This window comes from Schistocerca nitens, chromosome 8 (assembly GCF_023898315.1).
Source record: "Schistocerca nitens isolate TAMUIC-IGC-003100 chromosome 8, iqSchNite1.1, whole genome shotgun sequence".
NCBI lineage: Eukaryota > Metazoa > Arthropoda > Insecta > Orthoptera > Acrididae > Schistocerca > Schistocerca nitens.
Window position 1 is genome coordinate 623,749,610 of NC_064621.1, and position 18,016 is coordinate 623,767,625.

The 18,016-nt window shown below is 42.0% G+C and overlaps 1 protein-coding gene across 1 annotated transcript in view; it reads right to left on the minus strand.

Moving 5' to 3' along the window:
* LOC126198569 (neurobeachin) overlaps positions 1-18,016 on the minus strand; it is a 1,606,419-nt gene that overhangs the window by 2,942 nt on the left and 1,585,461 nt on the right. Inside the window, exons 49-50 of the mRNA XM_049935000.1 lie at positions 5,329-5,592; positions 94-290 (exon numbers count right to left, since the gene is read on the minus strand). Coding sequence (XP_049790957.1) covers positions 94-290; positions 5,329-5,592 — 461 coding nt within the window. The remainder of the gene's footprint in view (positions 1-93; positions 291-5,328; positions 5,593-18,016) is intronic.

Sequence of the window (18,016 nt, forward strand, 5' to 3'; positions counted from 1 at the left end):
CCCAGTAAAGTTAAGGCAGTTATGACAAACAGTGGCAACAGAAAAATAAAGGTGAACAAAAGATATACAACTTGGAATACAAATCAATATTACCTGTAGGTTGTCATTATGTGATTCATGACGAAGTCTCTTTCCATTTATTGTAAATGCAGCTATGTGTCCACGTTCGTAGTTGACAACTATAACACCCTCTCGAGACATAGCTATGTTCTCTGGAGACTGGAATCCTGAAGGAGGGTCCAAAGACCTTAGAAGATCTCCAAATGTTGTATGAACAAGAACAGGTCCATCTGATAAGGAAAAAAAGCACACAATGAAACACACCTTTAGTTTATTCAATGAAAAATTAAACTACTGTCTACGTCACTGAATCTTATGGTTGCCAAACTGAACAGTAATTCAATGGCTAATTTTTACTTAAGGAAAAAAAATGGACATTACATGTTATGCTTCAACAAATGACAATTAATTCTGACAAAACAATACAATATTCTGGCCCGAGACCCTGGAGTTAGTGGTCATGTATGCATGAGGTGTCCTAGCTTGTGTGTGTGACTGCTTCTCTCATCACGTGCTGTTACTCACAGTCTAGCCTCAGCAACCACAGACAGTGGTCATGTGTGTTGTCTATTTCAGAAGAAGACCTTCTGGCCAAAAGCTTTTGTGTTTAGTAATGACTTTGCTGTGCCTGTCTGCTACACAACATCCCCACTATATGGTGAGTAGCAATCTACCCTTTTCATAATATTGTTACTATTCCATCCTGGATTTTCCATTGTTTGAAAATGATACAATATACATTTGAAGAAAACCACAATGATAAACAAAGACTGATTTCTTATATTTACAAAATACATGAATTTATATATGCTACAAGTAAGTTTAAGCATGAAAGAAAACAGTCATTAGATGTAATTTTCTTATACAAAATTGAACACCTAAAATTTATACAGCAATGATTTAATAACAGAAAGCTTAGACAAACACACAACTACTTAAAATCAGGACACAAAATTCTGTAACATCATCTCAACCTGAAGGAAATTTTAAACATTTTAACTCAAGTTAAAATGTACACATTATAATCGGATTAGTAACAGTATTTCATTGCCCAACTGTACATTACCTTTACAGTCAAATTTCTACATTTCTTTCCATTCAGTGACATATTTTTCCATAAATTCCACCACCAATATAAGCATTCATAGATGTGAATGAGTTGTGTCGTACAAGCCATCCACATCTCTACATCTACATCCATACCCTGCAAAACATTGTGAAATGCAATGCAAACCATCCTTCTCATTGTATCAGTTATTAGGGCTTCTACCCATTGCACTCACGTAAGCAGTGGTGGAAGAATGACTGTTTAAATGTGTGCGATTCGTAGGGAGTTTTAGTATATTCCTAGACTGACTATTTAAAGCTAATTCTTGGAACTTTGTAAGCAGGTTTTCACTGAGCAGTTAGTGCCTATCTTCAAGTGTCTCCCAGTTCAGCTTCTTTAGCATTTCTGTGACACTCTCACACGCGTCAAACAAATCTGTAACCATGCATGCTGCCCTTCTCTTTATCCCCTTAGACATACCTGGTACAAGTCCCACACACTTGAGAAATATTCCAGTGTGGGTCCCACAAGTGATTTGCAACCAGTATCCTTTGTAGACTAACAACTTTCTCTATAATCCAACCAACAAACTTAAGTTTGCCATCTGCTTTACCTATGACTGAGCCACTTCATGTCCAGGTATTTGCACGATTCACAGATTCCAATTGTGAATCATTGATATTGTAGTCAGGGGCACTATGGATTTTTTTTTTTTTTTTTTTTTTTTTAATGCATGATGCAGTGTCGTCAGAACAAGACAAAGACTGTGGCAAAAGCACAACAGATGCAAAGATGCAAGCTGGAGAGAGTGCCACAGAGACTCAAATGAGTTCCACCGGTGGCAAGGGTGGCACTGACGATGAAGATATCGACTCTGTCTCGGCCAATTGCCAGTCGAGTACAATCCACCAATGACCGGATGACAACGGACAGAAGCCTACTCATAAGATAGAAGAGCAGCTCTCGCCCAATAGGTTATAGATCATCGTCCAGGGCTGGCTTAGACAGGGAACGTTGTGTAGTGAACTCTTCAAGTGAACAGACAATTGTAGTAATTACATTTGCTACAAACTGTTAGGTTTACCTATGATTACTTGCACTTAGCCACTGAAGGTTTTTTTTGTGTTATATTACAAGAAGTGTTGCAAGACTTCAATATTCAACTAGTCACAAAGATAAGTAAACCTTTTAACTCATTTGTTGGAGTGTCGTAGAACCTTTGTTCGCCTGTCCTGTTAATAGTGGCACGGAGAAATTGTCTTAATGGTGTACTGCACCAGAAGCCATTTCACGAACTCACTCACCTGGCATACTGTAGCAACAGTGGCAACTTGGCCCCCACAGCAGTAGCGATGAGGCCTTTACAAAAACTGGCAACGAGGGTTACAAAACACGATTTTACATTTATGAACATTTAAAGCTAGTTGCAAATCTTTGCACCACTTTGAAATCTTATCAAACCATAGGGATATCTGGGTGGCTTTTTTTTTTTGAAAGTATTTCACTACAGAAGGCAGAAGCAACCACTGCAGCCTCTTCCTGTAAACTGTACTAACAACAAACTGAAACATGATAATCTACTCTCACTGATAATTAATCCCAGATTCCTTTATTTATGTGTATGTTTTGTATGGAGCAGAGCAGCTCCTCTGACAAATGCTACTGCTCCCTCTCTTAAGCCATGCTGCCAAAGTTGCTACATAATGCTTTAAACAGTGCATTTATAGCTCTAGCCAGGATGCTGTGAGCTGCCTCTAAAGTCACGATACGTTTAACACAGACATCACAATCAAGATGAATTCACATCCCCAAAAGCATACATCCTCATAAATTGTGGAAGGGGTGAAAAATAAGGTAATCATTTATTTCATTTTTTGAACATCTGGAAATTTTTAATTTGCTGCCTGTTGTCCACTGGTAATCTGTTATAGACATTTGCGCTAGAAAATATATAGGGTTTATCTGAAATGAATGTAGGAAACGAGACGGTCGGTAGAGTGGGTCACGACAAACCTATTTTACATAGCAACCCGTGTCTGAACCCCTTAGCATACAGCGCTAGGCGTCATTGAACAGCATCGTGCACCTCCAATAGTGTAGGCAAGTATTTGTGACATCACGGTAAAAGAGACGTCAGGTTGAAGTTTTATGACCTTTATTTGCAAACGCTGTAATCGACATAGTTGCAGATATTTCAGGCAGGACAACACTACGGGTTTTCCAGCTCTCAGTGGGACGTGAATGCATTGCTTTTGGCTGTGGAAATGTCCGTCTGATAGGTGTTACATAGAGGGCAGCACTTGTGCACACTGTGGAGTATGGTTCACCCTGCATCAGTTTGTCATCAGATGGGGACACTCTTGTGTTTGTTACTGTATGTATTGGACAGGAAATGAAATGCCATTCTGGGGAGGAAAGGGCAGACATGCACTGTGCTTACAGGCTGGTGGATGGAAATGCTCACGCTGCCCAACATTTGTACATTCAGCAGTTTACAAGTTGTTGAGTGCCACATCCACACACGGTAACTGCCGTCCACAGGCCACTATGAGGGACTGGATCACTTGAGGTACGTCTTACAATGGCACGTTCTCGTAAAGGCACATGTTGCAGAGGAAATGGGTGGAAGCCACTCCACAATTCGGCGTATATGGCAGGAAGATGATTTTTACTCCTGACGCCTCCAGAAGGTCAACCCCCTTAACCCAAATTATTCTCCACGTCAAATTGAATTCTGCTGAGAAGGTATGTTCAACAGGCACAATCAAGAAGTGCAGACATGGGAAAATCCACACACTGCCTTTATTCATGGTCATCAAGATCACTTCAGTGCCAACATTTGAGCCGGCTTGGTAGGTGGTAATCTGGTCAATCTATACGTCCCATCAGTGACTGAACACAAACAAATACTTAATCTGGAAATTCTTCCAATCCATCAGTGTTTAATAGTATTGGTTGAAAACAGTCTCGGTTGCAATTTTAGTTTTTTTATTTATCAACTACACGTTTTTTATTTACGCATCTTCAGGCTGATCTTAATTTGGTATTTCTAAGGACGATCCATCAAACAGTATGCCCTTTAGCTACACTGTCTAATGGATCGTCCTAAGAAATACCAAATTAAGAGCAGCCTGAAGATGCCTAAATAAGGTGAAACATGTAATTGATAAATAAAAAACCTAAAATTGCAACCAAGACTGTTTTCAACTAATACTAATAAATACTTAATCTTTTTACAAGAAACTCTGCAAGAGCTGTTGGATCATGTTCCACTCAACATGCAACAGTTAATGTGGTACCAACACGATAGTGCACCTGTGCACTTTGCACATGCAATGTGAATGCATTCATGTGAAACCTTTGTTGAGAACTGGATAGGGTGCAGTGGGCTGGTGGCATCGTCTGCACGTTCCCCTGACTTGATACTCATTGATTTTTTCTTCTGGGGCCACATTAAATCTGTTGTCTATGAAACACACATTGGACTGATGAAGAGCTGATAGTGTGCATTATGGCAGCCTCTGATGCAATTTCCACTATGCCAGGAGTGTTTGAAAGTGGGTGACAGTCACTCCAGCATCATTGCATGGTGTGCATTCAAGCAGGACGGATAATTTTGAGCACTTCTTGTAACTGTTTTCAGATAAAGAGTATATAAAAGTAACATCACCTCGACTTCTCATTTATCTTGATGCCACAAATACATTGAAAATGTTGCCCTGCAGACCTGCTGCCATGATGGCATGTTGTGTGCCTACCCTCTTGGCAGTGTGCAATGCTGTTCAACAACACCTAGCACTGTATGCTAAGGGATGTAACATGGGCTGCTATGTGAAATATGCTTGTTATGACCCACTCTACCAGCCATGTGCAATATTCTAACTGCGTCATTCTGTAAAATAAGTTTGTTTTTGACCTTCACTGAATTGCTCCAGAAGATTATGCTATATGATAGTATCATGTGAAAATAAGCACAGTTTACTTCAAACCCATGTGAAGATCAACACAATGATATAAATTTCTCAGTGAAAAGCACTTGAGCTTTTTAGTTACAGAGAGGAATCTTGAATAAAAGACACCGCCTGGAAGTACAGTAACATATTAAATACACAAATCCATTTAAATACCGAACAAGTTGTGGAAACTTTGCCAAATACATTTCATTCTACTAATTGTTTGGATCTGTTAATGATAAAACTTGCACTGACACCTGTACTCACTTGTTGAACCTGATACTACAAGTCCAAGCTCGGCAGAAATCACGACACTGGTGACGGGCTGCTCGTGGCCTGTGAGAGTGGCACGTGGCGTAGGTGCTTCGCCTTCCCCAACAATGGTTTGTGTTCGTGCATTCCAGTGCCATAGCAATACTGTGCAGTCAGCTGAGCCTGATGCTATATAGCAGTCTGATGTAATATTGCACTCAGAGCGTGAGAGACACGTAACTACACCATAGTGACCAAAAATTATTTGAACTATCTTTGCTGCAACAGAAAAATGAAACATGTAAAAATCAGAACATTGTTCATAAAATGACAAAACATAAACATCAACAAAAAATAAGCAACAGTCATGCAGTATAATAATTTACTTCAATCTGCAGGGGCTAATAATAATAGATAAGGACTGGGAAGTGTCATCTTTGGCTTACTGGTAGGTACCAATACAATATCATCTGCCCAGAATGTTTTGAGAAAAAATGAAAAACCAAATCAGAATAGCTGGCTTGTATGAACTATCCTGAATAACTTCTACATTAGAAGTTTTCTTACACCTAACGATTCCTTCCAGTGAGATGCAACTGCCATAATATAATCAAGCAGATCAAATATTAACAGTATTTTTCTATTTACCCATTGATTTCACTGACACAGACACTGCAAAGATTCACATGGATTACATTTTTGTTTGTTATGAAATTCAAATTTATTAATATATGAAACACCAGTAACTGCCTCTTTTATTTACGTGCATATGAGTGTGGTCCCATAAGTACCCAATCCAAAAAAGAAAATACAAAATTTTGGAAAAAATGTATTTATTTTTCAACATAATCTACTTTCAGCTCTATAAACTTTTCCCAGCGAGGTTCAATAAGTTCGATACCGTTTTTATAATCAGAACTGTCTAATTCCTCAAAATAGCCATTAACAGCCAACATCACGTCTTTGTTTGTTGAAAATCTTCGACCACTGAGCCATTTTTTCAAGTTTGGGAACAGAAAATAATCTGAGAGGGCTAAATCAAGCAAATAGGTGCATGAGGTAGCAATTCAAACTTTGATTCATAAATTTTGGCCATTGCAATAACGGACTTGTGAATTGGTACATTGTCCTGAAGAAACAACACTTTCTTCTTGGCCAAATGCAGCTGTTTTTGCTTGATTTCTTCACCCAAACATTGCAATAAGTTCACATAATACTCGCCATTGATAGTTTTTCCTTTTTGAATGTAGTCAATGAAAATTATCCCACGCGCATCCCAAAAAACTGACACCATGACCTTCCCTGCAGATGAAATGGTCTTTGCCTTTTTTGGAGTCAGTTCTCCAATCTGTGTCCATTGTTTTGATTGTTCTTTTGTCTTGGGAGTAAAGTGGTGGACCCATGTTTCATCCATGGCTATGAAACAGTGCAAAAAATCAGCTTTATTGCTGTGAAATGTCTCCAAAAACTCAACTGAAACATCTTCATGACACTGTTTTTCCTCAAGTGTCAGCAAACGCAGCAAAAACCTTGCACATAGTTTTCCCATGCCAAATTCTCAGATAATATGCAATGTACCACACTTTTTGAAATGCCTACTATGTCTGCTGGGTTGCGCACTTTCAGCTGATGATAATTCAGTACCGCTTTGTGGGTTTTCTTCACCATTTCTGGACTCTTCACCTCATTTGGTTGACCACTGCGATGCTCGTCTTGGCAGCTCATATAGCCTCACTTAAACTCAGCTACCCAATATTTTACTGTTATCAACGAAGGAGCAGGCACTCCAAAAAGTAGAATAGATCATATGCTTTCTAATCCAGAAGTATTTTTCAACAATAGCTGCCATCTCGCTGTCAGACCATGTACTTATGGGACCATCCTTGTATTCCATCGATCCAGTTGTAGTAGTAGTAGTAGTAGTAGTAGTAGTAGTTTACTCATTCACAGACAATCTACATTGGGTGGATTTCATCAGATAAATACATAGCATTATACATACCACATTAAAAATTGCATATACAACTCAGTTCATTACAAAAATAATGAAAGATATTTTACATGGAATACATAGTTGACATTTACGTACAAATGCATGGTATTAGGTTGGTGCATAAGTTCATAGCATTTTTCCATAATGAACACAACAGACACACATAACAGAGACTTGAGCCATCCATAATATACACTCCTTCACTATTTACAACAGTCTGTCAATGCTTGGGCAACTTTTCAGTTCCACAACTGTAGAAATCACGTGGTTCTGAAACGAAGAAATCACTGAGCCATGTTTGGAGCGCATTTTCATCCAGAGAGGAAGTCCTTAAAGGTTGTTCAGCTGAGAGCAGAAAAGGTGAAAATCTGAGGGCACAAGACCTGGTGAATAAGGTAGGTGAAGAATGACTTCCCAAGCCAACTCCTGTACACTGTTTTTTGTCACTTTAGCAGAACGTGGGTGGGTGCTGTGGTGGAGTAGCATCATTTCACACAATCTTTTTGGTCATTGTTCTTGGATTGTGCTGGGAAGAAACCTCAGTTGTTGACAATAATTGTCAGCAGTGATGGGCACACCTTGGGAAAGCGATTTGTAGTACACCACACACTGTCGCTGCTCCACCACATGCATAACATTATCATTTGTGGATGCACATAGGTCATTGTATGGGGAGTTGTCGCTTTGTTTGGGCTCAACCACTCCTTTCTTATCCTTATGTCAGCATAAAGACACAATTTCTCAACACCAGTAACAATACAGGACAGGAATGATCAGTGTTGTAAATGAGCCAATTGATGATGAGCAAGCAGAGGTGCACATATGGCTACTCACTGATTTTTGTGATTTTAGCTTAGAGCATTGGTACCCATACACCTGATTTTTCAACCTTCCCCATTGCACTAAAATGTCACACAATGGTGGAATGATCACAGTTCATCAAATCTGCCAGTTCTCAAGTACTCTGTCATGGTTTATTGTGGATTAATGTGTTTAAATGATCTACATCAATCCTCAAAGGTCTTCCTGAATGTGTTGAGTCACTAATTTCAAAACAATTGTTCTTAACACAAGAAAACCATTTTCTTGCAATACTCTGCCAATGGCACTATCCCCATACATGGCGCAAATGTTTCTAGCTTCCTCAGCTGCTGTCACGCCTCTACTGGACTCAAACAGATGAATATGTCAGAAATGTTCTGATTTCTCTACTTGGCTCTCCATTTTTTACCGTCCACAGCACCACTCACTATCTCCAAACAACAAAACGACAACATGTACACTCAAACAGCAACAGTGAATTGCAAATAATAAATGATAATCAATAAATAAAGCTGTGGTAACCAGAAAACCAATACACAAAACAAAAATGGTATGAACTTATTAAAAATCTGAATACTGCTTCCTTAAATGCAGGCAATTTTTTAATTTCTTTCATCTATGCTGGAAGTTTGCTATACAATCTAGTACTTTGAATCTTTGTTTCTTTTTTAACTAAAGCTTCGTTTACTCTTTTCATATGGATATCATTGCACATTATTGTATTATATGAATGAAAATCTGAGTTAGTTTTGAAATTGTCAGTGTACCTTTTTATGTTTACACTTTTTTGTATACAGAGTCATGGTAAAGGTAAAATACAGGGTTATTATTGAAGCGATTTCACAGCTCTACAATAACTTTATTATTTGAGATATTTTCACAATGCTTTGCAAACACATACAAAAACTCAAAAAGTTTTTTTAGGCATTCACAAATGTTCGATATGTGCCCCTTTAGTGATTCGGCAGACATCAAGCCAATAATCAAGTTCCTCCCACACTCGGCGCAGCATGTCCCCATCAATGAGTTCGAAAGCATCGTTGATGCGAGCTCGCAGTTCTGGCACGTTTCTTGGTAGAGGAGGTTTAAACACTGAATCTTTCACATAACCCCACAGAAAGAAATCGCATGGGGTTAAGTCGGGAGAGTGTGGAGGCCATGACATGAATTGCTGATCATGATCTCCACCACGACCGATCCATCGGTTTTCCAATCTCCTGTTCAAGAAATGCCGAACATCATGATGGAAGTGCGGTGGAGCACCATCCTGTTGATAGATGAAGTCGGCGCTGTTGGTCTCCAGTTGTGGCATGAGCCAATTTTCCAGCATGTCCAGATACACGTGTCCTGTAACGTTTTTTTCGCAGAAGAAAAAGGGGCCGTATCTTTAAACCGTGAGATTGCACAAAACACGTTAACTTTTGGTGAATTGCGAATTTGCTGCATGAATGTGTGAGGATTCTCTAACGCCCAGATTCGCACATTGTGTCTGTTCACTTCACCATTAAGAAAAAATGTTGCTTCATCATTGAAAACAAGTTTCGCACTGAACGCATCCTCTTCCATGAGCTGTTGCAACCGCGCCGAAAATTCAAAGCGTTTGAATTTGTCATCGGGTGTCAGGGCTTGTAGCAATTGTAAACGGTAAGGCTTCTGCTTTAGCCTTTTCCGTAAGATTTTCCAAACCGTCGGCTGTGGTACGTTTAGCTCCCTGCTTGCTTTATTCGTCGACTTCCGCGGGCTACGCGTGAAACTTGCCCGCACGCGTTCAACTGTTTCTTCGCTCACTGCAGGCCGACCCGTTGATTTCCCCTTCCAGAGGCATCCAGAAGCTTTAAACTGCGCATACCATCACCGAATGGAGTTAGCAGTTGGTGGATCTTTGTTGAACTTCGTCCTAAAGTGTCGTTGCACTGTTATGACTGACTGATGTGAGTGCATTTCAAGCACGACATACGCTTTCTCAGCTCCTGTCGCCATTTTGTCTCACTGCGCTCTCGAGCGCTCTGGCAGCAGAAACCTGAAGTGCGGCTTCAGCCGAACAAAACTTTATGAGTTTTTCTACGTATCTGTAGTGTGTCGTGACCATATGTCAATGAATGGAGCTACAGTGAATTTATGAAATCGCTTCAATCATTTGTAATAGCCCTGTACTCAGCTCTTGAAGTAAATGATTGTAAGGTGTTAGCCTTGAACTGTTGATAGTTATTCTAATGGTTCATTTTTGTACAGTGAAGATTGTTTTTATGTTTCTCTTATTATGACCCCAGACAGTGAGACCATAACTAATGGCAGAATGGATTTAAGCAAAGTAGACAATTCTACTACACTGTCTACTACACATAACACTAATTCCATGTAACACAAAGCAAGGAGAGGTTAAACTGTTAGTGATTCAGAAGATGTGCACTGTCCAGCCTAAATTTCATTGATAATGACACGTAAAAATTTTGTGACAGCCATCCTCTCAATTTCTTTATTTTGCATTCTGAGGTCTATGTCATTAGCTGACTGTTTTTCTGTAATGGGTATAATTAGTTAACATCTCAATTTCAAAACAAATTTTGTAAATATTCCAACACTCTGGTTACTGATTTTGGCAATATATGGTTTATATCAGTTATAACAACATTTAAACCAAGCAACGGAAAACCAGGATGGGATAACGACAATATTATGGAAAGGATAGATTGTTACTCACTATACAGAGGAGATGTTGAGCCACAGACAGGCGCAACAAAAAGATTGCTACACATGTGAGGTTTTGGTCAAAAGACCTTCTTGTAAAACACACACACACACACACACACACACACACACACACACACACACACACACACACAAAAGGCCAATGTGTCTGACTACTAGGTCGAGACTGTGAGCAACTGTGCCTCGTGGGAGAAGCATTCTGGGTGGTGGGAGTAAGGAAGTGGCTAGGGTGGGGATGAGGATGGATAACAGTGTAGGGGTGGTCAAGGGTGTAGTGTTGGTTGTGGGAGCAAGCACGGACAAGGTAGGACTATTAGCTGCACTCAAGAGGTTTGAGGCTGGGGAGGGGTAGGGGTGAGGTGGGGGTGGGGGAGCGGGCATGGTAGGGGGGAGGGGAAGGGAAGTGGAGGAGGGGAGAAGTAGGGGAGGGGAAAAGAAGAGAGACACTAGTGAGTACGCTGATGGAATAGAAGGCTGTGAATTGCTGGATTGGGACCAGGGAAGGGGATAGATGGGTGAAGGACACGAATTAGTGAAAGTTGAGGCAAGATGGGGTTCTGGGAAGTACCTTGCACAGAAACAGGTCTCCTGTGCTTTTCCACTTCGGTCACCTACAACCTTCCTCATTCCCATCATCTAGTCAGAAAGGAGCACTACCCTCGTTACTCAGTGCCATCCAGGACTGGAGCAACTGAATCATATTCTCTGCCAGGGTTTCAACTACTTCTTGTCATGCCCTGAAGTAAGGATTACCCTATACACTATCCTTCTCACCACTTCCACAGTGGTACTCCACCACCCACCAAACCTTCGCAATATCCTTGGCTATCCCTACTCCACCCCCGGTCCCAACCCCCTGTCTCATGGCTCATGTATGTGTAAGAGACCTACATACAAGACCTGTTCCATACGTTCCTCCCACCACCAACAAATCCAGTCAGGTCACAAGCATCACCTGTTCCATCAAAAGCAGAGCTTCTGTGAAGGCAGCCACATGATCTACAAACTATGCTGCAACCATGTGCTGCATTCTATGAGGGCTTGAGAACCAACAAGATGAACCTTCCTTGAAGGTTAAAACTGTGAGCTGGATTGAGACTCAAACTCGGGACCTCTGGCTTCACAGGCAAGCACTCTACCAACTGAGCTACCCAAGAATGACTCACAACCTGTTCTCATAGCCTTACTTCATTCAGTACCAACAAGCTGTCTGTCCACTGACGAACTGTGGCTAAGAGACAGCTGGACCACCCAGTTGCTGAGCACGCTGCCCATCATAACGTTCTTCATTTTAATGACTGCTTTACAGCCTGTGTCATATGGATCCTTCCTACAACACCAGATTTTTTGAATTTCATAGGTGGCACTTCTCCCTGTAATACATCCTACATTCCTGTAAACCCCCTTGGCCTCAACATTTGGCAGTCCCTGTCCTTCACCCACCAATACTGTTCCCTCCTCTCACTCCAGCACTACACATTCTTTTATTCCACTACCAAACCCACTAATCTCTCACACTTTTTCCTTCCTCTGCTTCTCTCCTCCTCTGCTGCGCTCCCCCCCCCCCCCTATCCATACATCCCAGCATGCTCCCACAAGCAGCACTACACCTCCCCCCCCCCCATCCCTCTCCACCTTGCCCCAGCCCCCTCCTTAGCCCCACCATCCAAGAGTGCTTCTACCATCAGGTAAAGTTGCTCACAGTGGCCAGACACATTGGTTGTGCATGTGAGTTATGCTTGTGTGAATGTGCACATTTTCTGTTTTAGAAGAAGGCCTTTTGGCCAAAAGCTAACATGTATAGCAGTGTCTATGTTGTGACTGTCTGCAACTGAACATCTCCTCTATATGGCATGTAACAGTCCGCCATTTTCATTACAGCAACATTTGTATCATCAGCAAGCAGGGTTATGTGTAAACCACTGATTGGAATCTTTGTCATTTCCACAAACAAAAAATAAGAGGTCCCAGAACACTGCCCTGTGGTACCCCAATTGATACAGTATTAAAATCAGATCTGTAAACAATACTTCCTACCCCCATGAACCATGGACCTTGCCGTTGGTGGGGAGGCTTCCGTGCCTCAGCGATACAGATGGCCGTACCGTAGGTGCAACCACAATGGAGGGGTATCTGTTGAGAGGCCAGACAAACGTGTGGTTCCTGAAGAGGGGCAGCAGCCTTTTCAGTAGCTGCAGGGGCAACAGTCTGGATGATTGACTGATCTGGCCTTGCAACACTAACCAAAAGGGCCTTGCTGTGCTGGTACTGTGAATGGCTGAAAGCAAGGGGAAACTACAGCCGTAATTTTTCCCAAGGGCATGCAGCTTTACTGTATGGTTAAATGATGATGGCGTCCTCTTGGGTAAAATATACCAGAGGTAAAATAGTCCCCCATTCGGATCTCTGGGCGGGGACTACTAAAGAGGACGTCGTTATCAGGAGAAAGAAAACTGGCGTTCTAAGGATCGCAGCGTGGAATGTCAGATCCCTTAATCGGGCAGGTAGGTTAGAAAATTTAAAAAGGGAAATGGATAGGTTGAAGATAGATATAGTGGGAATTAGTGAAGTTCGGTGGCAGGAGGAACAAGACTTTTGGTCAGGTGATTACAGGGTTATAAATACAAAATCAAATAGAGGTAATGCAGGAGTAGGTTTAATAATGAATAAAAAAAATAGGAGTGCGGGTTAGCTACTACAAACAGCATAGTGAACGCATTATTGTGGCCAAGATAGACACAAAGCCCATGCCTACTACAGTAGTACAAGTTTATATGCCAACTAGCTCTGCAGATGATGAAGAAATTGAAGAAATGTATGACGAGATAAAAGAAATTATTCAGGTAGTGAAGGGAGATGAAAATTTAATAGTCATGGGTGATTGGAATTCGAGAGTAGGAAAAGGGAGAGAAGGAAACATAGTGGGTGAATATGGATTGGGGGAGAGAAATGAAAGAGGAAGCCGTCTGGTAGAATTTTGCTCAGAGCATAACTTAATCATAGCTAACACTTGGTTCAAGAATCATAAAAGAAGGTTGTACACATGGAAGAATCCTGGAGATACTAGAAGGTATCAGATAGATTATATAATGGTAAGACAGAGATTTAGGAACCAGGTTTTAAATTGCAACACATTTCCAGGGGCAGATGTGGACTCTGACCACAATCTATTGGTTATGAACTGTAGATTAAAACTGAAGAAACTGCAAAAAGGTGGGAATTTAAGGAGATGGGACCTGGATAAACTGACTAAACCAGAGGTTGTGCAGAGGTTCAGGGAGAGCATAAGGGAACAATTGACAGGAATGGGAGAAATAAATACAGTAGAAGAAGAATGGGTAGCTTTGAGGGATGAAATAGTGAAGGCAGCAGAGGATCAAGTAGGTAAAAGGACGAGGGCTAGTAGGAAACCTTGGGTAACAGACGAAATACTGAATTTAATTGATGAAAGGAGAAAATACAAAAATGCAGCAAGTGAAGCAGGCAAAAAGGACTACAAATGTCTCAAAAATGAGATTGACAGGAAGTGCAAAATGGCTAAGCAGGGATGGCTAGAGGCCAAATGTAAGGATGTAGAGGCTTATCTCACTAGGGGTAAGATAGATACTGCCTACAGGAAAATTAAAGAGACCTTTGGAGAAAAGAGAACCACTTGTATGAATATCAATACCTCAGATGGAAACCCAGTTCTAAGCGAAGATGGGAAAGCAGATAGGTGGAAGGAGTATATAGAGGGTCTATACAAGGGTGATGTACTGGAGGACAATATTATGGAAATGGAAGAGGATGTAGATGAAGATGAACTGGGAGATATGATACTGCGTGAAGAGTTTGACAGAGCACTGAAAGACCTGAGTCGAAACAAGGCCCCGGGAGTAGACAACAATCCATTGGAACTACTGACGGCCTTGGTAGAGCCAATCCTGACAAAAAACTTCCATCTGGTGAGCAAGATGTATGAGACAGGTGAAATACCCTCAGACTTCAAGAAGAATATAATACACTCCTGGAAATTGAAATAAGAACACTGTGAATTCATTGTCCCAGGAAGGGGAAACTTTATTGACACATTCCTGGGGTCAGATACATCACATGATCACACTGACAGAACCACAGGCACATAGACACAGGCAACAGAGCATGCACAATGTCGGCACTAGTACAGTGTATATCCACCTTTCGCAGCAATGCAGGCTGCTATTCTCCCATGGAGACGATCGTAGAGATGCTGGATGTAGTCCTGTGGAATGGCTTGCCATGCCATTTCCACCTGGCGCCTCAGTTGGACCAGCGTTCGTGCTGGACGTGCAGACCGCGTGACACGACGCTTCATCCAGTCCCAAACATGCTCAATGGGGGACAGATCCGGAGATCTTGCTGGCAGGGTAGTTGACTTACACCTTCTAGAGCACGTTGGGTGGCACGGGATACATGCGGACGTGCATTGTCCTGTTGGAACAGCAAGTTCCCTTGCCGGTCTAGGAATGGTACAACGATGGGTTCGATGACGGTTTGGATGTACCGTGCACTATTCAGTGTCCCCTCGACGATCACCAGTGGTGTACGGCCAGTGTAGGAGATCGCTCCCCACACCATGATGCCGGGTGTTGGCCCTGTGTGCCTCGGTCGTATGCAGTCCTGATTGTGGCGCTCACCTGCATGGCGCCAAACACGCATACAACCATCATTGGCACCAAGGCAGAAGCAACTCTCATCGCCGAAGACGAAACGTCTCCATTCGTCCCTCCATTCACGCCTGTCGCGACACCACTGGAGGCAGGCTGCACGATGTTGGGGCGTGAGCGGAAGACGGCCTAACGGTGTGCGGGACCGTAGCCCAGCTTCATGGAGACGGTTGCGAATGGTCCTCGCCGATACCCCAGGAGCAACAGTGTCCCTAATTTGTTGGGAAGTGGCGGTGCGGTCCCCTACGGCACTGCGTAGGATCCTACGGTCTTGGCGTGCATCCGTGCGTCGCTGCGGTCCGGTCACAGGTCGACGGGCACGTGCACCTTCCGCCGACCACTGGCGACAACATCGATGTACTGTGGAGACCTCACGCCCCACGTGTTGAGCAATTCGGCGGTACGTCCACCCGGCCTCCCGCATGCCCACTATATGCCCTCGCTCAAAGTCCGTCAACTGCACATACGGTTCACGTCCACGCTGTCGCAGCATGCTACCAGTGTTAAAGACTGCGATGGAGCTCCGTATGCCACGGCAAACTGGCTGACACTGACGGCGGCGGTGCACAAATGCTGCGCAGCTAGCGCCATTCGACGGCCAACACCGCGGTTCCTGGTGTGTCCGCTGTGCCGTGCGTGTGATCATTGCTTGTACAGGCCTCTCGCAGTGTCCGGAGCAAGTATGGTGGGTCTGACACACCGGTGTCAATGTGTTCTTTTTTCCATTTCCAGGAGTGTAATTCCAATCCCAAAGAAAGCAGGTGTTGACAGATGTGAAAATTACCAAACTATCAGTTTAATAAGTCACAGCTGCAAAATACTAACGTGAATTATTTACAGACGAATGGAAAAACTGATAGAAGCGGACCTCGGGGAAGATCAGTTTGGATTCCGTAGAAATGTTGGAACACGTGAGGCAATACTAACCTTACAACTTATCTTAGAAGAAAGATTAAGAAAAGGCAAACCTACATTTCTAGCATTTGTAGACTTAGAGAAAGCTTTTGACAATGTTGACTGGAATACTCTCTTTCAAATTCTGAAGGTGGCAAGGGTAAAATACAGGGAGCGAAAGGCTATTTACAATTTGTACAGAAACCAGATGGCAGTTATAAGAGTCGAGGGGCATGAAAGGGAAGCAGTGGTTGGGAAGGGAGTGAGACAGGGTTGTAGCCTCTCCCCAATGTTATTCAATCTGTATATTGAGCAAGCAGTAAAGGAAACAAAAGAAAATTCGGAGTAGGTATTAAAATCCAGGGAGAAGAAATAAAAACTTTGAGGTTCGCCGATGACATTGTAATTCTGAGACAGCAAAGGACTTGGAAGAGAAGTTGAACGGAATGGACAGTGTCTTGAAAGGAGGATATAAGATGAACATCAACAAAAGCAAAATGAGGATAATGGAATGTAGTCGAATTAAGTCGGGTGATGCTGGGGAATTAGATTAGGAAATGCGACATTTAAAGTAGTAAAGGAGTTTTGCTATTTGGGGAGCAAAATAACTGATGATGGTCGAAGTAGAGAGGATATAAAATGTAGACTGGCAATGGCAAGGAAAGCGTTTCTGAAGAAGAGAAATTTGTTAACATCGAGTATAGATTAAAGAGTCAGGAAGTCGTTTCTGAAAGTGTTTGTATGGAGTGTAGCCATGTATGGAAGTGAAACATAGACAATAAATAGTTTGGACAAGAAGAGAATAGAAGCTTTCGAAATGTGGTGCTACAGAAGAATGCTGAAGATTAGATGGGTAGATCACATAACTAATGAGGAGGTATTGAATAGAATTGGGGAGAAGAGGAGTTTGTGGCACAACTTGACAAAAAGAAGGGACCGGTTGGTAGGACATGTTCTGAGGCATCAAGGGATCACAAATTTAGCATTGGAGGGCAGTGTGGAGGGTAAAAATCGTAGAGGGAGACCAAGAGATGAATACACTAAGCAGATTCAGAAGGATGTAGGTTGCAGTAAGTACTGGGAGATGATGAAGCTTGCACAGGATAGAGTAGCATGGAGAGCTGCATCAAACCAGTCTCAGGACTGAAGAGAACAACAACAACAACAACAACAAACAATACTTTGGTTTTTAATGTTTGCTGAGGTAATTTCTACTGCCTATTAAGGGGATATGACTGAAACCATTTTGTCGCCACTCCCCGCCATACCAACAGCTTCTAATTGGTCTAGCAGGATATCATATTGGACATGTGTGTGATCTAGGACGTGGAATGAATCAAGATATAAATTACGCAGAAAATGTAACAAAGAAAATTTATTTTAAACATTTAAGGTGGTCTTAGGTTCAGCACAATTAAATTACTGGCAGAAAAACTGTTAAAGAAAATATCAAAAACATAAAATCACAGTAATAAAAAAACAAAAATTAAGTAACAAACAATGTCCAGTACCTGTCACTTCATCAATATGAAGACAGACTTAGTGTGTGTCGGGAATATTGTTTCTGGAGCTTCTGTCTCCCTACCTCGTTCTTTTCCTT